General features: G+C 42.1%; 2 protein-coding genes across 4 annotated transcripts in view; one reads left to right on the forward strand and one right to left on the reverse strand.

The window, feature by feature from the left end:
* Window positions 1-795: 795 nt before the first annotated feature.
* LOC108718156 (dysbindin domain-containing protein 2) lies at window positions 796-12603 on the forward strand. The gene is made up of 4 exons (XM_018265812.2): window positions 796-946; window positions 2028-2163; window positions 9402-9530; window positions 11601-12603. Exons 1-4 carry the CDS (start codon window positions 926-928, stop codon window positions 11777-11779), a joined length of 465 nt encoding a protein of 154 aa, XP_018121301.1. The 5' UTR covers window positions 796-925; the 3' UTR covers window positions 11780-12603.
* A 3936-nt stretch (window positions 12604-16539) lies between these two features.
* wdr33.S (WD repeat domain 33 S homeolog) overlaps window positions 16540-26927 on the reverse strand; it is a 57680-nt gene continuing 47292 nt past the window's right edge. Inside the window, exons 17-22 of one of the 3 annotated variants that reach the window (XM_018265815.2) lie at window positions 22743-22836; window positions 21658-22075; window positions 19774-19937; window positions 19220-19309; window positions 18347-18553; window positions 16540-17474 (exon numbers count right to left, since the gene is read on the reverse strand). In XM_018265815.2, coding sequence (XP_018121304.1) covers window positions 17263-17474; window positions 18347-18553; window positions 19220-19309; window positions 19774-19937; window positions 21658-22075; window positions 22743-22836 — 1185 coding nt within the window. In that variant the 3' untranslated portion in view covers window positions 16540-17262. Of the gene's footprint in view, window positions 17478-18346; window positions 18554-19219; window positions 19310-19773; window positions 19938-21657; window positions 22076-22742; window positions 22837-26927 lie in introns of all 3 variants that reach the window. The other 2 variants (XM_018265814.2, XM_018265816.2) reach the window with 2 other exon arrangements.

A 26927-nucleotide genomic window follows, 5' to 3' on the forward strand; every position in this document is an offset into this window, starting at 1 on the left:
GTATCTGCACCTCTATGTAACTGCACCCCTATGTATCTGCACCTCTATGTATCTGCACTCCTATGTATCTGTACCCCTATGTATCTGCACCCCTATGTATCTGTACCCCTATGTATCTGCACCCCTATGTATCTGTACCCCTATGTATCTGCACCCCTATGTATCTGTACCCCTATGTATCTGCACCTCTATGTATGTGCACCCCTATGGATCTGCACCTCTATGTATGTGCACCTCTGTGTACTTGCACCTCTATGTACCTGCACGTATTTACTACATTTTCACTGGTTTTCATGTTATCTGTGGATGTATTTGCTTTAGAAAGGGGTTCTGGTGGCTGACAGTTTGCAATTCTGTTTCTGACAGCCATCTGATTACTAGTCTTGAATTCTAGACTCTTTCAGGAGTGAGAACCAGAAAGGGACAAACTGCTGTCACTAAATCACTTTTACAAAAACGATGCCCCATTTCGCAGTCATATATTTTTGTCCTGTAATGATCGAGTCTGACGGCCCTCACTGCTGCCATTGGCAAAACGCTCCAGCTGGAGACTCAGTAGCAAGAAGCACTAAGATGTTGTGTAAATGGGGCGTCTTCTTGTTTCCCACACAGTCTAGTCATTTTCTTTAATTTGGGGAGTAGCTGAGAGCAGCAAACACCCAGTGGGTTAATTAACAGTGCTCATCAGTTCATGAATGGAACCCTGGCGAAGAAAAGCGCAGCATAATGGAAACAGCGCAAAAACGCCCGGAGAAGCCAGACAGACAGCAGGGTCCCACCATAAGATTAGCGATCAGTGAGGGGGCGGGGCTCACGGGCGCGTCCACTGATGAGTAATTCCCTGTGACTGTCCCTCCTTCCCCTCCCAGCGCAGTTGGATCAGTCCCGACAAAGAATCGCTCTGAGACTCCCAACCGGCCTGGACATGACTACAACTAGGTCGCAGGTAAGTACTGGCTGGAATGCCTTCCCTGGTTCTTACAAGCAGTATTCAGTATAGCCACCACCTTCCCCACTCCTGCCCCAGTTATTATACTCAGTTTTCCACTATCTGCCCCTCCCTGGCAACACTCCCTCTATTCACTATTCTCACTGCTGTAGAGGTCACAGGTACCAGCTCTGGAGTTATTGGGGGAACAGTATTACAGAAGAAAGCTGGATACTTTGATTAACTCCTAGTTTACCACACCTTATGGTACCCCCCTATCACTGTTAAAGGGTGCTTTGCTTAAGGTGGCCATACACGGGCCGATAAAAGCTGCCGACAGACCGAGTTGGCAGGTTATTGGCCCGTGTATGGGGGCCCCCGACGGCTTCCCCGATCGAGATCTGGCCGACTCTCGATCGGATCGGATTAAAAATCCCGTCGGATCGCGGCTGCATCTGTTCGTTGATGCGGTCCCGCGATCCGACCGCCCGTTCCCATTCGTTAGGATCCGATCGTTGGGCCCTAGGGCCCACGATCGGATCAGCCCGATATTGCCCACCTCAAGGTGGGCATATCGGAGAGAGGTCCGCTCGTTTGGCGACATCGCCAAACGAGCGGATCTCTCCGTGTATGGCCACCTTTAGTCTGTGGCCCTTTATTTTCTGTAAAGCTCCGACTTCCAGTGAGGTGAGGGGTAGTTCAGCAACAGCTGGAGGATGCTGACTGTGATATTCACCCATGATTAGAGGTACTGCCAGCCAGACAATTAGCCCATAGGCATCAATGAGCAGTGTCAGACTGGCCCACCAGGATACCAGGAAAACTCCAGGTATCAGGGGGCCCTTGGCATATTTCATGGCCATTTCCTATTTCTTTGAGAACAAAGAGGCTAAATAGATGGAATAATAGATTATAGTATGTAAAGAATAGAGACTGGGAGAAGAGGGCCCCTGGTCTATGGGTCTTTGGTGGGCACCTGGTGTCCCAGTCCAACACTGTCAATGAGTAGCTTGCTACACAGTGTGCTTGATTTCTCACTAGGTGCGTGATTCCCTTGTCTTTTTGTGCCCGGGGTACCAACTGTCTACTGTTCATTTAGGGTCACCCTATGGTGCGTTCCCAGGTCTCCACCACACAGCTTTTGCGGGAGCGCCAGAAGTTCTTTGAAGATGTTCTCCAACATGATGAAAACCTCTACTACCCCTCTTGCCCATTTCTGAACGAGGGCTGGCGACGTGAGTAATTCTCGGGCAATAAGGTGGTGGGAAATGGCTCATGTACTTACTGCATGGGCAAGGACAGTTTTGGAACATGTCACCAAATTGGCAAAACTTGACTGGTGGTGTGATAGGAAGTGTTAACTGCAGATAAAATACATGAGAATGCAAGTTGAAGGAACAGTAACACTAAAAAATGGAAGTGTTTTAAAGGAATGACAATATAATGTAATGTTGCCTTGTACTGGTAAAACTGGTGTGTTGTTTTACATAAATTATCTATAGTGTAGCCATGGGGGGCAGCCATTCAAGCACAGGATACATATTAGATAACAGATAAAGCACAGGATACACAGTAGATAACAGATACGTTCTGAAGAATCCCATTGTATACTGCAGATCTTATCTGTCATCTGCTGGGTATCCTGTGCCTCTTTTTCCTTTTTCAGCTTTGAATGGCTGCCCTTATGCTAAACAGCAGTTCGTTTATATAAATTTGAGTAGTGTTTCTGAAGCAAATACATCAGTTGCACAAGTGCAGAGCAACAGTACATTATATTTTCATTGCTTTAAAACACTTTAATTTTTTGATGTTACTGTTCCTTTGAAAACACACCCAAAACGCTCGATGCGATATTATCACAATGAGTTGGGTCATGCACAGGCCATGCAGTGCAATCAAACATTCCGATTTAACAGGACTGGAGTTAGAAATGTTGCGGCCCCTAGTGATGCAGGAAGGCTTGAGCCCCAATCTGAGGGGAGAGGATGTCCTGGAGGGCAGCAAAGCTGTTCATAGCCCACAGCATTCTCCCTCTCTGGATTACATGTGTGTGTCAGTGTTTGCTGAGCTCTAATTCTGATAGTGAGCCTGAAGCTGCCGGCAGGCGTTACAGGGAGCCCTTATACTGCTCTGTTATTATTAAGGTGCCGGAGATGGGTCTGTACATGCTACAAAGTGACGTCTGTTTACATAATGTGCTCAACTATTCTTTTGTTTAACGGAAAAGCTTGTTTTTGGGAATATCTGAGTCACAGGCTAGTGGCCTGCAGTCAGTGTTGGACTGGCCCATTGGGATACCAGGAAAACTCCCGATGGGCCCAGGTGTCAGTGGGCCTCTTGCTTCTAACCATTTAGCCTATTTTATGGTCATTCCCTATTTCTTTATGGGAAAATGTGTAATAATGTGTAATAATGGAAGAATATAAGTAGATATAAACAGTGTCGGACTGGGATACCAGGGGCCCACCAGAAAACCTTAGGTTGAGGGCCCACTTTCCAAACTATTATACCTCCTTCTCCTCACTCAACCTCTTTATTCTCCTAGTCTCTTTTCTCTACATACTATACGCTATTCTTCCATTATCAAGCCTCTTTATTCCCATAAAGAAATAGAGAATGATCATGAAACAGGCCAAAGGTTAGAAGCAGGAGGGCCCACTGACACCTTGGCCCACCGGGAGTTTTCCTGGTATCCGGGTGGGCCAGTCCGACACTGGATATAAAGAGGTTGAGGAGAATAAGGAGGTTGAGTGAGGAGAGGAAGAGTAATAGTTTGGAAAGTTGGCCCGCAGTCAGGGTCGGACTGGGGGGCCCGGGGCCCACCGGGGCTGCTGCATCAAGGCCCCCCTTCAGCCTGTGGGCCTGCCTCACAACGACGCGACGCCCTGTGTGTATGCAATGCCGATTCTGAAGAAGGAGACGTGCAGGGTGCGGATCTGGGCTGGTGGGGCCCGCGAGATCCGGGGGCCCCCCCGGGTTTTTTCCTGGTATCCCCCTCCGGCCCAGTCTGACCCTGCCTGCGGTCTAAGGTTTTCTGGTGGGCCTCTGGCATCCCAGTCCGACACTGCCTGCAGTTTGTGACCCTCCAGCTACACTACCAGAAATCCATTATTGTTAGTGCAGTTTATTGGGTCACTTAGGGGCAGTAGGATAACGAGAGACTTCAGTGGACCTACTAGCCGAAGTAATGAGTTGGCCTAAACTCCCTGCACCCACTATATCAATATTTCCTTACTATTGTGTTTCCTGGGGGACCCCCACCACTTCATTGGCATTAATGCAATATATATACTAACTTTATCATTTCTTTCTTGGGGGACTGTCCATTAACCTGATTCTCCCACTTTGAGGTGAATAAATGGAAAAGAATTCCAGCAAAAGAACTTTATCATCATTTATTTATATAGAGCCGACAAGTTACACAGTGCTTTACCTTAGTTTATAATGGACAGAGAACAAATGGTGAAAAAAAACAAGGGTTTACAGAGTACAATAGGATTAGAGGGCCCTACTAGCAAGAGTTTACAATAACTGAATAGAAACATGTTGTTGTTTATTCTAATAAAAATTATTTTTAAATTCATATTCAAGTTCTTTTTGAACTTGCACACTTGTTATATGATTTCGAGTCTTCAGGAAAGTAGCTGCCATGTCTTCTTGCTGTTTATTGTGAAACATCCAATAAAAATTTGAAATACAAGAGTTTACAATTAAAGGTTAGGGTACAATTGAGACATAAGGATTTTAGAAACAAATTTGTGATTTATAATATGGCAATGATAAGGTACATTGAATAAGCTTCCCTAAATAGATGGGTCTTTAAGGGGCGTTTGAAAGTTTGGAAAGAAGGAGACAGCAAGACAGCTGGAGGCAGAGAGTTCCAGAGACAAGCAGAGGCCCGAGAGAAGTCTTGTAGATGAGAATGGGCTGAACTGATGAGAGGAGAAGAGAGGCGAATGTCAGAAGCAAAGCGAAGGTTGCGTGAAGGAGAGTATTTGAAGATCAGAGATGAGCTATAGCAAGGGGCTTCATTGTTAAAGGAGAAGGAAAGCTATGGAGGCATTTTATTGCCAATAGATTAGCTGCAATAGTGCAAACTAGAATGCTATATTTATTCTGTAGAATGTTTTACCACAACTGAGTAAAAAGCTCTAGAAGCTCTGTGTTTGTTTAGGATAGGAGCTGCAGTATTATCTTGGTGCGACATCACTTCCTGCCTGAGTCTCTCCCTGCTTACTTATAGCTCTGGGCTCAAATTACAGCAGAGAAGGGGGGGGGGGGGGGGGAAGAGGAGAAAACTGAGCATGCTCACGCCCAGGGCAAGGAGGTTTAAGCTAAAAACAGAAAGTCTGATACAGAAGCCCATGTGTACACAATAGAAGGAAAGAAATGCTGTGTTTCTTTAGACAGACGACTCAGAGCAGCAATACTTTGAGGGTTTACTGGTATATTTAGGTGGACCTTTCTGATAAGCTTACTTAGTTTTAACCTTTCCTTCTCCTTTAAGGGCCTTGAATTTGATTCTAGAGGAGATTGGGAGCCAGTGAAGGGATATACATAGGGGAGCAGCTGATATTGAGCAGTGAGATAGATGAATGAGTCTAGCAGCAGCATTTAGAACAGATCTTTCATCTGCATAATATTTGCTGTCATAATGTTATTACTTTTTTAATATGAAAATCAAATAAAACATTTTCACAATAAATAAATAGAACAGATCGGAGTAGTGAATGGTGACTTGTTGGAATACCTGCGAGGAGTAGGTTGCAGTAATCAAGCAAACTGAGTGAATTCAGAAATTGGACTTTTCTAGAGATGGTGAATGGGAATTATTTGAGCAGATAGATAACAGGTTGCACTCTGCATCTAGGTGGTGATGGGAACTGTGCTTTGGCAAGAGAGCAGATCTGCAGATATCTGTCTCAGATTTACATCCTTTACTCTATCTGCCAGTATTCTTTTATATTTTCCAAGCTGACACCTATTTTCTTCCCATGACCTTCTGTTGTCATCAACCCCTTAACTACAGAATCACGTGACCCTGCTCAGTATGTTTCCATGCTGGTCCCAGTAAGATGGAATTTTCTGAAACCTCCCACCACCAGCATAAATCATGACTCACAAAACCCAAACGGACTGATAGCAGATTATTGCTGCCTGCCCTGGTTACTGCTTACTTCCCCAAACCATCAAACCAATGGCGGAACTACTGGGGGTGCAATCGCACCAGGGCCAACACCCCATCAGGCCCGCCGCGCCGTTTGCACGAATGCGAATCCACCACAAAGATGGAGGGGTGGGGCCCAGTTGCATGGCCTGCATTGTGAACTACAAATCCCACAATCTCAGTTTAGCACATTGATTGTACAGTCTCACCAAATTTATAGAAATTTATAGGAATTTAAGCCCACTCTTGGGGGCAGGATTTCTGCTTATGGGAAACACAAGTTATATGGCAGCCCCCAATGGCATGTCCAGTTTGGACTTATTATCGGGTTGCTACTATAGTCAAATTGCCACAACAACCTGATGGGGCTGACTGGGGGAGGGGCTGAATAAAGAGATAAGTAAAACATATAACAGCAATGAAGTTCCTGGTCTCACAATGAATGATTGCAATATCACAAATACATAGAAGCACAGTCACACATGGTCACACAATATCAGTTTCTGCACAGCAATTGTGAGATTAACTTAGTCTTAACCCCTTTAAATGAAGCATAATCCCTGTTTACGCTTGCAGACTTGTTTCCCAGAACTGTCCGTGCCCTTAACATGATGCAGGTGCCTGACATTACATCATACAGCAAAGAAATGGGAGCCCTCGCCTGGCTGCACATGGAGGAGGGAATGCCGTCCCTAATAAACACACAATCACATTACACTTAGCAACTCTGCTGATTTATTCACTCTCTTTACTGCAGTGATGTAATATTACTCCTACATTCCCATCATACCCATAAGAATGTAAGGCCACTCTTCTTATAATCTGCATTGCCAAGGTGAAGCTTAAGGAAAACATAAGCAGAAAGCAATATGGCAGTTCCCAATGGTGTATATGTATATATATTTGTTCTGGCAGCCAGGGTCCTTTACTGAGTCTTCCTGACTGTCCCATGGCAAGGAGGGGCTTGCTATAGGCTACTCCACTAGGTATAAAAAGAATAATTAAGAAGCTATTTAGCAGTCTAAAATGAGGACACTGTCCTTTATTCAGTCAGCTATTGTTACATGTTCTAAATTATAGGGAAAGTTAAACTTATTGTGGTAGACTGTAAATAAGGACAGGTTTACAGCTGATGTGGTTGTGTGTTTATTATAAGCTATCCAGAAGAATACTGCTAGTCGGTGGACAGGAGCACAGTTAAAAAATAGAACCAGAATCTGGAAGGAAAATAGAAGAAGGCTAAGAGTTTAAAATTTTAGAAAGTCTACAGAAGCTGTATAATAATAGTGGGTGCCTTTTCAATACTATTTCTACTATTAAAACTATTACTAATAAGCAGGGATGCACCGAATCCTCTATTTTGGATTCGGCCGAACCCCCGAATCCTTCACGAAGGATTCGACCAAACCGAATCATAATTTGCATATGCAAATAAGTGGTGGGAAGGGGAAAACATTTTTTACTGACATTTTTTTTGTGCCAAAAAGTCATGCGATTTTCCCTCTCCGCCCCCTAATTTGCATATGAAAATTCGGATTCGGTTTGAATCCAGATCCTGCTGAAAAAGGCAGAATCCTGGCCGAATCCCGAACCGAATCCTGGATTCGGTGCATCCCTAATAATAAGTTTCTTTCCAAACTTTCAAATGCTCCTTAAAGACTAGGGATGCACAGAATCCACTATTTATACTGAACCAAAGCCTAATTTGCGTATGCAAATTAGGGGCAGGAAGGGGAAAACATTTTTTACTTCCTTGTTTTGTGACATAAATTCAGGATGGCCGAATCCCAAAACTAATCCTGGATTCGGTGCATCCCTATTAAAGATCCCCCTGTGTAAAGAAGCTTATTCAATGAACCTTAATTAATCTGTCATTGCTGTATCAAAAATTGTTTCTATAATCCTGATGACTCAATTGTATCCTAACCTTTAGTTAGTAAACCGCCATTTGTTATAAACTAAGGTAAAGCACTGTGTAACTTGATGGCGCTATATAAATAAATGATGATGATGATGGTGGTGGTGGTTTCATTTCACCCAGCCCCTCACTACAGACGAATGTGCTTGTCCTTGTTTCTCATAGGTGGATTTCTTTCTGTGGTTGAATCCAAGTGGGTGTAGGTGGGGGGAACTGTTCCGTTGGGCCACTTCCTTTATGCAGATATTTGTAGAGCAAAGCTAGTAGCTAGCTAACTCACAACTGACTGTTTGGAAAGTCCCAATTTGGTGTATGTGAATGAATTTAGAGTCACGTACAGCTCCGTTTTTTTTATCTCTATGAGGTATATTTTTTGCCACGTCGGGAGAATGACTGCATAAAGAAAGATACTGTATCTCACTCCAGGGGTAAAATATAAAAATATCACAACTCTGTGCATCAGTGCCGAGAAGTAGTCCAGAAATACTAACATTGGAGATAAATATCTGGAGAGATTTCTGGAGATGTTGCCCATGGCAACCAATCAGCAATTAGATTTAAACAGCCATCTTTAAGTTAGAAAACAAAAGCAAAGATCTGATTGGTTGCTATGGGCAACATCTCCAGAAATCTCTCCAGATATTTATCTCCAATGTTAGTAAACATGCCCCTAATGGTAAAGCAAATGCGCCTGAAAGGTGGTCTCCTAAGTACTTTTGGAATATTTTATTTGCTTATAAAGGGAACAAAACCCATTTCCATGACCTGGTTTCCCTCCAGAGGTCTCCTGAACTGCACCACTGACCCATCCCAATATCGTCCCGTAATTCAGGGTTACAGGCAGGGCAACAAAGACTTTCTCTCCCAGGTTCTCTGGCCACAGTTGATAACCAGGATCATCACCAGTTGAATCTGATCCAGCCCTGACTTCAACTTCACATGCTCCTGGTCAGTAACCAGTGCCAGTGAACCTGGGAGAGGACTTCAAGCAGTTAGAGATGGTGGCGCTAACCCCACTGCACTATTCAGCCTGGGTTTTGTTATCCTATAGGCTTATATGGAGTAAACAGGCTTCAATTCTTTGTGACAGATCCAACTGGGCCCAGGGAATAGTTTCCTACACTGGAGGGTTCCTCTAACCAGAAGTCTCCCTGGGAAGGCTTCTGATTGGAAAAGGTGATGGGTAGGAGCTGCTTCCCTTTGCTCCAATGTTCCCTCTAATGCCTTCTCTGCTGTGTGTGCAAAAAAAACTATAGTTGTCCCAGTAGTTTCACAGTGTTCTCCAACTAAAAAAACACAGTTTTCTGTTATGTTTCACTTTATTAAAAATTGTGAGTATTGTAATGTTACACCGTTTGTATATTCATTCATTTCTGTTGTGCCTGCAGCTCCTCTGGACAGTGTGTCATCAATGGAAGTCAATATTGATTGTCTGGATTTATCCGACCCTCTGGACGTTACTGAGTTGGATGCCTTTCAGCAGTCAGAGGATCCTGACAGTCTGTCAGCTTCTCCTGGTAAGTGTATTTTTGTGCAACAGTCACAGATAGTTCCCCATTCTCTCAATAGTATTGTGACTGAACAGTCACAATCTACTGTGGGGAACAGTAGATTATTGTAGAATTATTTCTAGGGATCTGCTTCAATAAAAACATAAAATCCAAAATAAACGATTAATCGGAACAAATTAATGTATAGAGGGGTCAGTCACTTTATTTGGCTTCTACTTATAGTTAGGGTTGACACTGTCTGTTAAGGTTTATTAGTTTTTAGAACATTTACTTCTATATGTAATAAAAGGTGCAACTTTGCCCAGCTTCAGTGACCATAGCAACCAATAAAATGTTTACTTTTGAACAGATGAGCAGTGGTGGGCTAAGCCGACCGGGCACCCTAGGCAACCAGGCCGGCCACCTCACCCCCTCCCTCATTTGTGCAGTGATGTGAGTGATGTAGCGCATGGGGCGGATTACAAGCAGGGGACACAGTGGGGGCAAGTAAGCCCACACTAGGGGTAGGCAGACCATTCCCCCCCCTCAATTTGTCCTAGGCAGGTGCCTCTTCTGCCTTCCCCTAGTTCTGGCCCTGGGTGACTAGACCTGGAGCAAACTTTGCACCTTTTATTACATAACCCCATTAGGATCGTATTAATGCAAAGGAGCAAAGGCTTTTATTACATATTTAAATTGGGCCCATAAAGTCCAACCCCTCCAAATGAAACCCAGCGGGAATCAGCCCTCAAAACCACATTCAACAACCTCACTGTCCTCACTGTGAAGAACCCCCTACGTTGCTTTAAATGAAAGTTCTTTTCTTCTAGTCTAAAGGGGTGGCCTCTGGTACGGTGATCCACTTTATGGGTAAAAAGGTCCCCTGCTATTTGTCTATAATGTCCTGCTTGTATTATAGCCCATACCTTGATAAGGAGGCATTGCTTACTAATTGATAATCATTATGGAATTATGGATGCTGTTTGATAACTTCACTAGATTTACTAGTGGAGGGGGGGCTATAAATGTGACACTGTAATAAATATACATAGACCAGGCTGTCACAGTATAGAGGAACACCAGACCATGTTTGGTTGAATTCTACTTTAAAGGGGATGGAAACCTAATGGCGCAAAAACCCTCCCCCCCTCCCCCTCCCGTGTGTTGCCCACCCTCCCTCCTCCCCCCTGGCCTACCTGTCCCGCTGGGCAAATGCCCCTAATTTGTTACTTACCCTTCTGCGCAGGTCCAGTCCAGGGAGTTCACAGACGACATCTTCTTCCATGCGATCTTCTTCCTGCTTTGACCGGCGCATACATCGTGACTTTTGGCACATGCGCAGTAGATCCGTACCGGCGAAATGATCCTACTGCGCATGCGCCAAAACGCCGTTCACAGCAGGAAGAAGATCACGTGGAAGAAGATGTCATCTGTGAACTCCCTGGACTGGACCTGCGCAGAAGGGTAAGTAACAAGTTAGGGGCATTTGCCCAGCGGGACGGGTAGGCCAGGGGGGAGGAGGGAGGGTGGGCAACACACGGGAGGGGGGAGGGTTTTTGCGCCACTAGGTTTCCTTCCCCTTTAAGGAAGCATTTTCACAGGATTACACAATTCAGATGGTTAGGATTATGTGATTCTAAGGTTAAGCTGGCCATAAAACAGAAAGATATGATCGTACGGATCGAGGATTCGTACGATTTTCGGACCGTGTGTGGAGAGTCCCGGCATTTTTTGTCCAGCGGAGATCGGTCATTAGGTCGATCTGACAGGTTAAAAGATTTCTGTCGGCTGCCAATAATATCTCTGCATGTATTGCCGATCTTACGATTTTCAGTAGGAGACTGTCACTAGCTTTTGTCAGACATAACTATCGTACGATTGCTGTCAGGGGCAGAACATCGGCTGATCTGTTCTTTTCTACTTTATTTGATCGGAATGGTTAGTGGCAGGTCGGGAGATGGGAAATCAATGTACGATCGGACCTTTGCGTCTGTGGCCAGCTTTAGACTGTAGACTGCAACAAACCTGTACACCATTGTCCTACAGTGATCCTACAAATTCCTTTAAAATAATTTTGTGCTTTGTTTTTATTCTCAGCTGAGGTAGGCGGTTCCTGGTTCTTTGGCATCCCAGACTCTCCTGACTCTCAGCAGCAGCAAGCCAGCCATGATACTAATGATGCAAAAGGAGAGAAGGAATCTGAGGAACACAATGAAAGGGATGTTGAACCTGCTCACCCCAACCACTGTGAGACAGGGACGTCGGAGAGAGGCTAACCATGGTTTGGAATGGGCCAGTTGTTTTGTACTTCTTTATACATCATGATACCACTCAGCACAACTTCATACCCCATTCCTTGCCCCAATTCTTTTTCCAGAAAGAAGCACTGACACTGGAATACAAAGCCATAATAGCGTACAACAAACATGGGAGATTGTTCTAGAATATTTCTTGGTACATTACTCTTCTATTTTATATAATGTATTGTTTTTAGGGAACAGCTTTTTTTTTGCTTACATTGTATACAAATGACTAAGACTATTGAACAGACTGTCAATGGAATGTCCCAGTAGACATAGGTGCTCTATACGGTATAAGGGAATAGCAATATAAAAACCTGAGGTGAGGTTTTACTCACTTTATTATAGCTGCCTAGTTCTAGGGATGGCAGACTTTGGCAGAACTAGAAATTCCCATAAGCCCCTCTCCATCTTCACTGGAAGTGGGGCACTGGAAGTTCTAATTATGCCAGAGTTTGCCTCTTCCTGGCACAGCCTTAAAACCATCAGCACTGAAGCCTTAGCTAATAACAAGCAACAGAATATTTTTGTACCAAGTAAAATGTTTAGTTTTTAAATATGAATGATACAGCTTGCATGGATTTGAGGATGTACCACGGAATATGCATTGACTAGTGAAACTTTCCACTAGAGATTTAGTTTGGAAGAAGCAGCAAAACATAGACTAGAAAATCTGTATTCCCACCATACACTGTCTCACTAAGCCATGTCTTTAAAGGAGAAGTAAACCCCTTATTAAAAAAACCCTACCCTACATAGACCCCCTCCCTCCTCCCCCCCCCAGCCTAGCTGCTTCCCCTGGGCAAATGCCCCTAACTTTTTACTTACCCCTTGGTACAGATTCACAGCATCAGAGTTCACGGCAGTCTTCTTCTTCTCTTCAGTCTTCATTGGGAAGTAAGTTCCGTATCGGCGCATGCGCAGTTGGAGCAGTCTTTGGGTTTTTGTCAACTGCGCATGCGCCGAAAGTCACAAAAAGGGGGACGGGGGCAGTTAGGCAGGAGGGGAGGTGGGAGGGGGGTCTAGGTAGGGTAGGGTTTTTTTTTTTTTAAATAAGGGGTTTACTTCTCCTTTAAAACCAGATTATGCATGAATTCACGAATGGAGAATACAAGCAAGAGGTATTAGCTGGCAATGTGTAGAGAAGCTATCACACAACCATACAAAGAGGCTCTCAGACTAACAGTCTATCCCTACCAGAATCCCACCATACTGGGCTATAGTTTAGATCAGGGATGCCCAAAAAGGTAGACCGGGATCTACCAGTAGACCTTTAGCTGGTGATCAGTAGATCTCAAGACACAGCAAACCGCTTGTCTAAATCACCCTCCTGTTTCATGCTTTTCATTCAGATATTTATTATGTTACGGTTACACAAAAAATAGTTAAATATAGCAAACACAGCAGTTTTACCAGTGCAGGGCAACACTGCATTATATTTTTATTACTTATTGTTGCTTTAAATTTCATATTAATGGAGTGAATTTGAGGTGCCGCAAAATAGGCCACACCATGAGGGGAGAGAGGAGCTGGAGCATTCCCACTTACAGATACACAGCTTCTTTGCTGCCTTCCAGTATATTCTGTATGGCCGCAAACTTGCCCCTTCTTGATTAAGTTGGGAGTCTGTTTGTGGCTGGGGCTCATTCAGATATTGTCAGGACAGGTGGGAAATCTTTTTTGCAGATAACCACATTCTTTTCTGGCAGACAACGGTGTATTGGCCTCTGTGTGATGTCATCATTAGCAAAACATTCAGATCAGTTCAATTTGACCATACAGGTGGAATAAAATCTGGTCAACTGGTGATCTGTCTAAAAGAAGAGATATATTAATGCCTGACCTGCTTTAGTTGTACTATACTGGGGGGGGGGGTAGGTGAAGACTGTACAAGGCACTTTAGGTACCTGGTCTCCCCTTGGGTCTTATTAGGTCATAAACACAGTGTATACCAATAAATAGCTATGCTTGCTGCTGTACATTTATGGACAGATCTTACATTTTTAATAAAATATATTTTGAAACATATATATGCCTCTGACTTGGGTTTCTAGGTACTAAAAATTTAGTATCAACTCCACCTTCCCCTTATCTCCTTCACCCCCAATTACTAAGAGTATCCCTGAAATAGCTTGCAAACCAAAAAGGAATGTATAGGGAAAAAATTATATAAATATATAGGAAGGCCGGTATTTTTTTTCCAGAAAAAGTGGCAACCCTAGTTGCCATGATGCTGGAGATATTGAAAAATGCATTGTGGGAAATATGGCGATTTTCATCAGAAAAGTATATTTAGCACCATTTACTATGTTACAAATGAGCCTTTAGGTCTTTTAGTACTGTATAAAAAAGCCAATTATTATCAGTGGACAGTATAAATGACTTCTTCTGCATTGAGTTTGATACACAGTTCTCGTTAGTGTTTCAATTGGGTGGTCAAGACTGTCCTGACTGCTGTACAGTTTTGGTCTCCATCACTCAAACAGGACATTATTGTATTAGAGAGGGTACAGAGAAGGGCAACTAAGCTGGTAAAAGGTATGGAAAATCTTAGCTATGAGGAAAGACTGGCCAAATTGGGGATGTTCACGATGGAGAAGAGGCGCTTAAGGGGTGATATGATAATTATGTATAAATATATAAGGGGATCATATAATAATCTCTCTAATGCTTTATTTACCAGTAGGTCTTTCCAGCTGACACAAGGTCACCCATTCCAATTAGAAGAAAAGAGTTTGCACCTAAATATTCGTAAGGTTTTTTTTTTTTGTTTTTTTTTTACAGTGAGAGCTGTGAAGATGTGGAATTCTCTCCCTGAATCAGTGGTACAGGCTGATACATTATATACTGTAGCTTAAAAAAAAGGGGTTGGATGGCTTTTTAGCAAGTGAAGAAATACAGGGTTATGGAAGATAGCTCATAGTTGCCATTTTGGAGTCAGGAAGGAATTTTTTACCCCCTGAGGCAAATTGGAGAGGCTTCAGATGGGTTTTTTGCCTTCCTCTGGATCAACTGGCAGTTAGGCAGGTTAAAAAAAATAAATAAAAAGGTTGAACTTGATGGATGTGTGTCTTTTTTTCAACCTAACTTACTATGTTACTATGACTGGAGGCCCATGGGGCAGTTGTGTACATCCAAAGGGTTATTTTTATAGCAGATCTACTATAAATCTTCATTTTACTGTGACCGTTTAGGGTTATTCTCACACCAGTACAGGAGAACATCACACCATTGTCCTGGAGAGGGGGTCCATGGCCAAGAGAATATTGAATATACAGGTCAATGCATAATGAAACTTTATAATGCAAACTGTATAGAGCAGAGCCCTCTTTACCTCTCATATCGATCAGGTAGGCAGGCAGGTAATCCATATGTTCATTGTATACACACACATATATAGTATATTGCAGTCTGTTGCTGAACTACAGATCTTATAATCTCCTGATGTTGATACATTTGTAGTTTGGTACCCGTTAAAGAGCAGAGATTGGGTTATTTGGCAGCAGTGTCGGACTGGCCCACAGGGATACCAGGAAAACTCCCGGTGGGCCCAGGTGTCAGTGGCCCCTCATGCTGCTAAACATTTGGCCCATTTCATGGCCATTCCCTATTTTTATGAGAACAAAGAGGCTAAATAGTTGGGAAAAGAGAGTATAGTATGTAAATAAAAGAGACTAGGAGAATAGAGGTTGAGTGAGGAGAGGAAGAAAAATAGTATTAAGAGTGGGCCCCTGGTCTAAGATTAATTGGTGGGCCCCTGGTCAAAGGTTTTTGGGTGGGCCCCTGGTGTCCCAGTCCGACACTGTTTGGCAGGAGGTGATTTAGGACCCTATGCTTTTCCTAATGTTCTGTGTTAGAGAAGCATGCTCTTGAACCACAAAATATGACCTGATAATACCCAGAAAAAAAAAGCACCAGGCTACTTATGAAGGCACAGAAAGAATGCTGGTGAAGGCAAGCTGTGTCCTCTGCCTCCCAGAAATGTTGGATAAATGAAAAGGAATTATTAAAACTACAAAAAAACAGCTAATGAACTATTTGAAGAGCAAAACATGCAGATGTTTCATTCTCAAACAGACATTTACAGTATAAGTTATTGAGCAGGAATATACCCCATTTACATCCACACACTGAGATGTGCAGTAAGACGTGTGACTGTCCGTGATGAAGCTGGTAAATAATTAGTATTAGTACATGACAGATTCAGTTACTTTGGATTTCACAAACCAACCAATGAATGGTGCTCAATAGAACAGATATATAATTAGTAGGGGCACACCAAATCCAGGATTCGGTCAGGATTAAGTCAAGATTCAGCAGGATTCGGATATGCCCGAATCCTCGTGCCTGGCAGAACTGAATCTGTAAATTAGGGGCGGGAAGGGATATCACGCAACTTTTCATCCTAAAACATGTAAAAAAAATGTTTTCCTACTTTTTCCTTTCCCGGCCCTAATAGGATTCGGCCAAATCTTTCATGAAGGATTAGGTGCATCCCTAATAATAAATGAGTATAATGAGCTAAAGCAGAGCCCTTCCTCCCAAGAGAAGAAAGCACTGACGAGAAGAGGAGAAATAAAAGCCTCCAATACCTAATACATTTAGCAGCTAATTATTTTTGAAGGTTATAAATGCATGCAACAGATTTAAAGAACCAGGCATGTTTGTTATTCATTCCAGTTTCTAAAAACAGAAATATGGGATTTGGCAGATAGAACAGGTTCAGAACCCCCAGATAAAACAAACTGCCCAGTTTATTCCTGTCTGCACCACAGACAACACTTCTTTGGTCATTTGCTCCCTACAATACTCACTTATACAGACATTGTAAAGAGAGGAGAAAAAGAAGTGTCAGCATGCTTTATGGTGTAGACACCAGCCCTGCCAATTATTACTTTGATGCCCATGTCAACATAATATGCTTTTTATACAATATAATATGTATCCAGGTGTTGGAACGCAGCACTCTGTCCACACTTTGACCTATGTGTATAGACGCATACACATCCCAGTGGATTTTTCATATTCAGAACATGAAATAAGATTAGGCAGCTTTCTTTTTCATTGGTAATTCTTGCTCAGATTACATTCTGCATTGCATACAAAAACAAATCATTTCTTGACAAACTGTACACATAGAAATATCCATTTATATACTAGGAAGTGGCGGAAGGAGAGGATGCCAGCTCTGACATGAGAGCAAAAGTACTTAACATAAACAGAAGAAAACCGATGTGATGATTTCCGATTATTGTCCATGAGGCTTTTAATCTTTGTTTGACAGACATACGTTTCCAGTGCATCCAGCTACTGTGTGCAGGGTCACACAGCTCCAAAAGAGGCTCCTCTTAATAACAGACACTGCTATGGGGTTCCCGTATATAAGTCACAATATGTTTGGTCCAATATGGACTTGGAGGCCGAGGAGGAGAGAGTCATTTCACTGAATTGAGTAATTCCTACCGACTCCTCCCACCTCCACTGCTGCTGCTACTTCCCCTAGGACCTCCTCTCCATGACTGACTGGAGTTCATGTTGCTGTTTGCTCTAGAGCCCCCTCTTCCCCAGCTTCCTGTTCCGCGCGTACCCCTAGATGAGCCCTCTTCTTGCTCCTGGGAGCTAGAGCGACTTGGCCGTTGAGACCTCGATGAAGGGCCTGAGCTCTCACGGGCTGCTGTGAAAAGCAAAGAACTGGTTAAACATATGCCATTATACCTTCCATATTGCATCATTAAATTCAGTCTAAACAGTTACTTATTTTCAGGCATAAAAGGTATATTGTCATGGGAAAATGTTTTTTTTTTTTCAAAACGCGTCAGTTAATAGTGCTGTTCCAGCAGAATTCTGCACGGGGATCTGTTTCTTAAGAGAGCAAACATTTTTTTTTATCTTTAATTTTGAAATCTGACATGGGGCTAGACATATTGTCAGTTTCACAGCTGCCCTCAGTCATGTGTTCTGATAAACTTCAATCACTCTTTACTGCTGTACTGCAATTTGGAGTGATATCACCCCCTCCCTTTCCCCCCCAGCAGCCAAACAAAAGTACAATGGGAAGGTAACCAGATAGCAGCTCCCTAACACAAGATAACAGCTGCCTGGTAGATCTAAGAACAACACTCAATAGTAAAAACCCATGTCCCACTGGGACACATTCAGTTACATTGAGAAGGAAAAACAGCAGCCTGCCAGAAAGCAGTTCCATTCTAAAGTTCTGGCTCTTTCTGAACGCACATAACCAGGCAAAATGACCTGAGATGGCTGCCTACACACCAATATTACAGCTAAACAAAATACACTTGCTGGTTCAGGAATGAAATGTTATATTGTAGAATGAATTATTTGCAGTGTAAACAGTGTAATTTAGAATTAAAAAACAACATCATAAATTGCAAATTGTTAGTATTGCAGACACGTTTTCAGATAGTTAAAATCAGCCACTATTTTTGACGCATCAGATTTTGTGCTTCATTACTCTAAAATTTAAATGATTATGAAAGAGTTTCAGTTGCATTAGAGAAGAATGTGTTGTTTCATGCTCACCTTTTACAGGTTCTTCTGGTGCCCCCCCTGCTGTGTCCATGTCCCTGTGGTCAGGTGTACCAGGGCCATCGTGCCAGGGCCTTTTGCGTGGGGGTAATGAAGCCATGTCCATGCCCTGCAGTGAAGAAGATCGCTCCCTGCTGGCTGGGGAATGACCATCAGGAGTAGGAATGTCACGGCGAGGACTGTTAGGAAAGTGATCAGGTCCTGAGAAAAGATGGATTAACAGTAAGGAAGATGTACACAGCCAACAAGAACAACATAAATTGCCTGATACAGGGTGTACAACTACTTAAAGGGGAACTCCACACAAACAGAACTTAAGCTTTTTGAAAAGTAAACATAATTTTAAAGGGATCCTGTCATCAGAAAACATGTTTTTTTCAAAATGAATCAGTTAATAGTGCTACTCCAGCAGACTTCTGCACTGAAATCCATTTCTCAAAAGAGCAAACAGATTTTTTTATATTTAATTTTGAAATCTGACATGGGGCTAGACATTTTGTCAATCTCCCAGCTGCCCCTGGTCATGTGACTTGTGCCTGCACTTTAGGAGAGAAATGCTTTCTGGCAGGCTGCTGTTTTTCCTTCTCAATGTAACTGAATGTGTCTCAGTGAGTTTTTACTATTGAGTGTTGTTCTTAGATCTACCAGGCAGCTGTTATCTGGTTACGTTCCCATTGTGCTTATGTTATTTGTGTACTTGAAAAGCAAGTTGCTTCAACACATCTCTCCAATTTTACATTTTCCTGGATTTTTTGCATTTCATTCTATAAGTTAAAACAGGGGGATAATGGCAAATGTCCTATCACTTTGATGTCTGTTACAACCTGTAATTTTAATTTAAGTTTAAATGGGCACTGAGGAACCTACCAGCGTCTCTTGATTCTCGGGACTGATGGTTAGGTGCCCGGTCTGATCCAGTGAATTGTTCTGGGGTAGGAAGCAGTCCTTTTCTTCCTTCTGCCAGGGAAAGTGTTTTTTTTAAGAGCCAAATTAAATAAATCTTTTCAGTTAAAAACTTAACCTCTGGGGGGAGGGGGGGAAATAGTGATCAACATGCATCTAATGCACGGTTGTAACAGTTGCTATATAGTTACATACAGAATTACTATAAATCTGCATTCCAGTTAGGGGTATAAGAACAGGAAAAGGAAACCCTGTAGCTAAAGTGAAGAGGGTCCACTGGAGCCCTGACTGGTTGAACTATTCTATATATTTTGGTGAAATAATAGCAAACATACTGAAAATATGGGGTCCTAAAACTAATTAGCTGTGGGGCCCAGCAACATATAATTATGCTTCTGCATTTGCCATTATGCGATTAAATATCGCATCAAACTAAATGATGTTGACATCACGCTTTCTATCATGATGTCGTTCGCGTATGACTGTAAAACAAGCTCTCATAATCTTTGCATACTTACCCCTTTGGGAGCCTCGGCCACGACCTCTGCCTCCATCTCTGCCTCTTACTGGTTCATCTTTGGAGTCAAAATTGTCATCAGGACCAAATTCCTCTGGGTTAGCAAACCCTTCACTCCCTCGGGACCCACGCCCTTCACGCCTTTGTGGACCAGCCCTGTGAAAACTACCAAAATGTATTGTTTGAGAACCTGAAAAATCTCCAAACAATTCAAACTACATTCTCATGATTATTAATGCTCCATAAAATGTAGTGCGACTCCAATAAAAAAGCATCTCTTATTTCAGGGTTTTCATATGGTGGCCAAACTCACTTGCAGTATTGATGAGGCTGGTTAAAGGAAAATTATACCGCCGAAATGAACACTTAAGCAACAGATAGTTTATATCATATTAAGTGGCATATTAAAGAATCTTACCGAACTGGTCTATATATTTAAGTAAATCTTGCCCTTTTACATTTCTTGCCTTGAACCGCCATTTCGTGTTGGTCTGTGTGCTGCCTCAGAGATCACCTGACCAGAAATACTACAACTCTAACTGTAACAGGAAGAAGTGTTGAAGCAAAACACAGAACTCTGTCTGTTAATTGGCTCATGTGACCTAACATGTATAGTTTGTTAGTATGTTTGTATGCACAGTGAATCGTACGATCCTAGGGGGCTGCCCTTTTTTTTTTAAATGGCAATTTTCTATTTATGATTACCCAATGGCACATACTACTAGAGAAGTATATTATTATGAAAATGGTTTATTTACATGAAGCAGGGTTTTAAATATTAACTGTTTGATGCAATATCTTTTTATAGACACCTACATTGTTTGGGGGGTATAGTTTTCCTTTAATGCATTGAGACTTTCTATTAAAACAGTTAAGCCAAATAGATTTTCTCTATGTTTCTAAGAAACAATACGGCATTGCAACTGGTTACACATATGTTAATAAAAGCAACATAAACATAACATTTGCAGACACTGTAGTGTAACCCTAATTGTAATTTCAATATTGACGTTTCAAGGGGAATTATTGCAAAAATTAAAATTAGCTTCAGCATACTGAAATAAGAAACTTTTTACATACAAACAATTAAATATTCTGTACCATCTTATCAGTTTATCTTCACTATTCCTGTCTTATCTGTTTCTTCTCATTCTTTCTTCATTCAGGAATTGGGTGTCAGATGAATGATCCAATATATCTTATAGGGGGGGCTCCTTTTGCCTAGAAGATGTATTAGAGCTCACTCTATTAAAATCACCAGACATCATGTCTCTCTACATGCAGAATTTGTGCAAAAGGTACAAATTCACAGATTTTGTTTGTACTGGAATCTGTGAGCTCTTATACATCTGCTAAGAAAGGAAGCCCCCCCCCCTATGATATATATGGGATCATTCATCTGACACCCAACTGCTGCATGAAGGCAGAATGAAGAGACACAAATGCTGAGAGAGGAATAGTGAATATAACCTTGATTATTTCAGAAACGATGCAGAATTTATAATTAATTGTATTTAGAAAGTGTCTTACTTCAGTTTGAGGAAGCTTATATTAAATTTTAATTTTCATGATAGTTCCCCTTTAAGGATAATCTGCCACCTGGGAATATTATGCACTATAACATGCACTATAATATTATTTTATATTTTCCTGGTATTAGCCAGGCAGTGCCAGAGCTGAGGGTTTTAAAAAAAGGGATTCTGAGTTTGTCCTGAATCCCAGCCCACAGAAGATGGTTGCCAACTCATGTGCCCAAACAAAAAAGACAGGACATATAAGATATGTTTAATATTTTACATTATGGTGAACAAACATTCATTTTTATTTCAATTCTCAGTGTTTTTACATGTTATGGTGAAGGCTTCAATCATAGAATTTCACTCACGCTTCATCCCTTTGTCCTCGTAACCTTCCATCCTCTGATTCTCGGTTATATCTCTCCTCTGAATGCCTTCTACCCTCCCAGCGATTTGAATCCCTGTTCTCTCTGTCTGGAAAATCTCTGTGGTTAGAAGGAAACTGTGAAGCAGGTCCCCCACGTCTCCACTTGTCATCCTGAGAGGAAGAACCTCCACCTCTTCCATCAAATTCACGCCCCCGTGGACCATACCGATCATCTGGAGGAAAATCTTCTGGCCTCTCGTGAGAATCAGGGTGAGGGCCCCGTCTGTCAGAAGGTCCTCTGTTGTCTCGGGAATCACCCCACTCTTGTCCGCCATGGAATGGGCCATGGTCAGGGCTTTGCTCACGTCTTCGGTCTGGTTGTGCGCCTAACTGATGGTTTGGAGGACCACGGATGTCACCTATAGATACAAGTGTGCAGTGAAATATAAAAAAATAATATTATAAGTCCCAATACCATTGTACTAATTCCATTAACAATGTACGAACCCTGATGCCCTTTAAAAGAGAACTAAACCCCCATCCCCTTCTGTCCACTGGCCCCCTCACTGCTTTTTCTTTCCTTAGTAACTCAGTGGAAAAAGTTTCCAGGTCATGTACCTTGGCATATTCATGCAGAGTAGCGCAGGGAGCACTCCGGCGCCATCTTCTGTATCTTCTGGTTCCTCACTGAAGTGAGTGATGGCACGGAGCTTTTTCGCGCATGCACAGCTGAGACCATTCTGGTATTTGTGCCTACTGCGCATGTGCAGAAAGCTCTAAAGAGCTCCGCTGCGCTATAATTATACCAAGGTACATGACAAGGATACTAGATACTGAGTTACTAAGGAGGGAGAAAGCAGTGAGGGGGGCCAATGGACGGAAGGGGATTTTTAATTAATGAACAGTATCATAAACAAGTATGCGCTCTCTCCTGCAGGTGTATGCAATGATCTACGTTGGAAGGACAATAATTATGTATGTAGATCCGTAACCTGTAAATTCACTTATAACATGTGGATAGTGGAAACATTATAAAAAATAAATAAAATAAAAAACATATTTAATCCATACAAAAGTAGATGGTACCTTTGTTAGGGCTTGGACCTTGATGGCCACGTCCTTGTGAACTCTGTGATCCTAGGCCAGGGATCAGGGGAGGTGGGGCCTGACCTTTTCCACTCTACACAAAAAACAAAAGCATAGTTACCTTCAATGATGGATTTACAGTAGAGGTATGGGATCCGTTATGCAAAAACCTGCTATCCAGAAAGCTCTACATTAAGAATGGGTCATCTATCTCCCACAGACTCCACTATAAATAAATAATTGCATTTTTCTATGTAATAACATTACTTTGTATTTAATCCCAACTAACCACAGTTGAGGCAGAACAAACCTATTAGGTTTAATTTAAATGTTTGTTTAATTTTTTCCAAATTACAGTAAGACGCCCTGGAAAACCTCAGGTCCTAACCATTCTGGTTAACAGGTCCCATACACGTATTACCGATTATAACATTTTGAGATTAAAAACCTAGATAATCAACGATCCAAAGTGGATCACCGCAATGTATGCACACTTACAAATATGAATTTGAAGCATAGAGGAGCAGTGCTGGAAGTACTGTAATAATGATAAGGCAAATCTCTATGAATACTCATTCTTGCACAAGTAGGAAAGTTGTGGAGCAACTATTGCTACTTTATAAAAAACCCTTGGATATGTCTTGGATAATCTGAAAAGTTATTTTTTTCCTTTATCGTTATTTTAAATTGTCTCTTAAATAGTCCAGTGTAGGTTGAGGAATATGTATATTAATGTATATGTTGATACAGAAACTATCCAATTAGGAGAGATGACTCTTGGTATATATATATTTTTTTTAATGGTGGGCACAGATGTATCTAAGCATTACTGAAAGGATGCCAAGGTCAGCAGAGAAGAGGCCATCTGATTCATAGTAATAAGATATATCAACACCGGTAGTCATTAAGTGATTATGAGGACATAAGCTTCCTTTTCGGTGCCTGGGGAACCTCTGGAACATGTATGGTGCCATGTTTATTGCTTCCTTTTAGGACAGTGCGGTTATCCTTTTTACCAACTTGTCAGTAGCTGAGGTTCAGGTCCGGACTGAGAATTAAAATAGGCCCTGACATTTTAGGTACAAAGAGGCCCAATCAGCCCACACAGAGCCCCAAACAGCCCCACCAGCCTACTAAATACTGACTTTCTATGGCACCTTATAGAAGCCCCTCTGGCATTTGCCAGAACCCACAGATTGCCAGTCCGGACCTGCTGAGGTTTTAAACTTTAAAAGTTTATATACTTGTTTTTAAATCAAAGTAGGCAAACACACCCTGCAATAGCAGGAAGAAGTATTTTCCTGTGGCCTACATTTGTTATGAGAAGCAAATATCCAAGGCCTACCTTTGCTATTAATTGTTTGGCAGGAACAGTGTTTTTTTAGTGTGGACTCTGTCCCTAAAGATAAAGTATATCTCCAGCATTAGACTGGAATCAAAACACATGAATACATCCTCACTATAAAGGCATTGCCATTGAAATGAATAGGGTGCAATCTGAGGTACTGTCATCTTCCTTGGTACAAATCAGGTATATGCTTCAGATCCTTGATAAGCTGATGTGTAGCAATAGTGGCATCCATTCATACTGAATACAAGTGGCTAAACTGCATCACATTACTCCTTTATATAAGCTAGGGCAGGCGTCCCCCAACCTTTTTTTACCCATGAGCCACACTCAAGTAGAAAATAATGTTGTAGAACAACACAAGCATGCAAAAAGTTTCCAGGGCTTCCAAATAAGGGCTGTGATTGGGTATTAGAAGCCCCTATGTGGACTTGCAGCCAACATGAGGCTCCGTTTGGCAGTATACATGTTTTTTTATGCAACTAAAGCTTGCCTTTAAGCCACAAATTAAAAAAGAAGCACCTGCTTTGAGGCCACTGGGGGCTGAAGAGCAACACGCGGCCCTCTTATTTTTATAAGAAAACAAATGATGTATTGGCCCTCTATTTTCAGTATGTAAGTAAAAAGTGTATACCCATAAAACAGGTTATATTATTTATGGTGGTTCCTTTAGACTCCCCTTTATCAAAATGGTGCACTGCCTTGATATTATGAGAGAGAATTTTGCATATTCCAGGTGTCAGTGGTCATACTTTGTTACCCCATGGATTTTTCCCCACCAGCAGAGAAAACACCAGTCTGCTCCAATTCACACCCTGTTTAGAAAGCAAAATCTGCCCTATGTGAGCACTCACAGGTGGATGACTCTCTTCTTCAAACTGTCACACTCACAAAGGCAAAAGAAGGATTGTGGACAGGAGCAGCTTTGTGCACTGGGCCCCTCTGAAGACTTTTTTTTTGTCGGGGGGCTGGTGCGTTCTCATTATGCCACTCTGTCTGTAGGTTAAAGGGTAACTCCACACAAACATAACTTGAGCTTTTTGAAAAGTGAACAATTTGCAACTTTGCAATAAACATCCATTAAAAAATGTGCAGACTTTTCATGATTTTTAATGGTTTGGAACAGTTCCCTAAGCATGACGCTCGTTTCACCCACTAGCAGCAGGCTTTGTCTACGGCCGCTGCTAGTGGGCGATAAGTTAGATAAGTTTAGATAAGTTAGGCAGGGAGATTGAACCGCACTAGTCAATATAGGCCTTCGCTTCATGGCTGAACTGGGAGGGGAGCTCTGTCGGTGAAGGGGCGGGCGATCAACGGAGCATTTCCGTGGGGTAGAATTTACTTTATTATTCATCGTGAACCTACGGCGAGCACTTTCATAGACCTCACAAACCACTCAGATGGCCAAATATTGAAGCCACTATACCTACCGGTCTCTTTCCCTGCTATTGGGAGGGTCTGACTGAGGGTGAAGGGGTGGTTTAACAACTGTGGTTGGGGAGTGTATTATCAGCGTATTAAGGAGTCAGGTCTGTGATCCATTTCTGTAATCTGAGGCTAACTACCTTGGGTAATTGGCACTCAAAATACCCCTCTCTCGCCATGTCATTTGGAGGGCAAAACTGAGGGTGAAGGGGTGGCTGGATATTTTTCCAGTTTTTTGGACAATTGTCCTTGTTTCTACTCTGTTGTAACTTTAGTGCTTAACTGCAGATCTAATAGACTGGTCTAAGACTCAATCTGCGGATTTTACACAGCGCTAAACCCATTTCTAGTCTAATCATCTCCATGTTCCTAACCTAATTTTAATACTATCCTGGACTTACGACGCTTTTATGTAATTTATTAAAAGTTACGTTTTATTTCAATTTGTTCCTTGAGTGGTCGGATCTCATGTTGGATGGGGGGGGTGCAACTTTAAGGGTTAGTGCTGTTCTTTTCTTGATTTAGGATTTCAAATGGTGCAGAAAGAGAAGAACTGTTAAACAGCCAGATTTCAGCATAGAAAATGTCATGAATTCATACTTTTTGGAGGTAACTGTGATGGGTATATTAGGGTTTTTCTTTGTTATGTGGGCCTCTTTATCAAATTTTGGTTTGGAAGACAGGAGTTCCCCTTTAGGCATTCATTCTTTTAAATAACTGTGTAGAAAATGCCATGTGTGCCTCTCAAGTGAAAATCTCTGTGGATGGAAAGGCAGTTAGCATCTGTAACAACAGCAAGTGAAAGAAAAATCTTATCTTCTTGCACCTGATAAACAATGTGCAACTTTGGTAAAAAGGCAGTATAACCCTTTGTTCATCATGAGTGCAATGAAGGCTGAAACATACTTTTCACCTACTGTTCCAATCATCAAAAATGCATGGATTTTATTTCTTGAGCTAAACAGGGAAAATGAAGTAACTCCATGTTAGGTCATTGCATTGTAGATAATTAGACCCCCAAGTGCACAGATAATCCCCCTGCATAATGGACATCTGCTAACAAAACAGCCACAATGGGTAAAACGGGGGGGGGGGGGGGGAAGTTGCAAACAGGTAATTATCGATCTGATAATGAGCAAACTTTGAGTAGCATCAACCTCCCTGTTTAGCTCAAACTATAATAACCATTGTTCTTTGTGATTAAAATAGATAAAAAGAATTTTCAGGGTGTAAACCATCCCTTAAATGTGTTAACAATTTTAATTCAATGTGTAACCTACTAAGGCAAATTTGCTTGCAGAGAGAAATTCCTCATGTAACAGTTCAAAGAACTTATTTATAAAGCATTAGGCTCAAGTGCTAGAGCACTATTGTCTCTCTTGAATGGTGGATCTTAGAGCAGGGGAATATTA

Source organism: Xenopus laevis, chromosome 5S (assembly GCF_017654675.1).
Source record: "Xenopus laevis strain J_2021 chromosome 5S, Xenopus_laevis_v10.1, whole genome shotgun sequence".
Lineage (NCBI taxonomy): Eukaryota > Metazoa > Chordata > Amphibia > Anura > Pipidae > Xenopus > Xenopus laevis.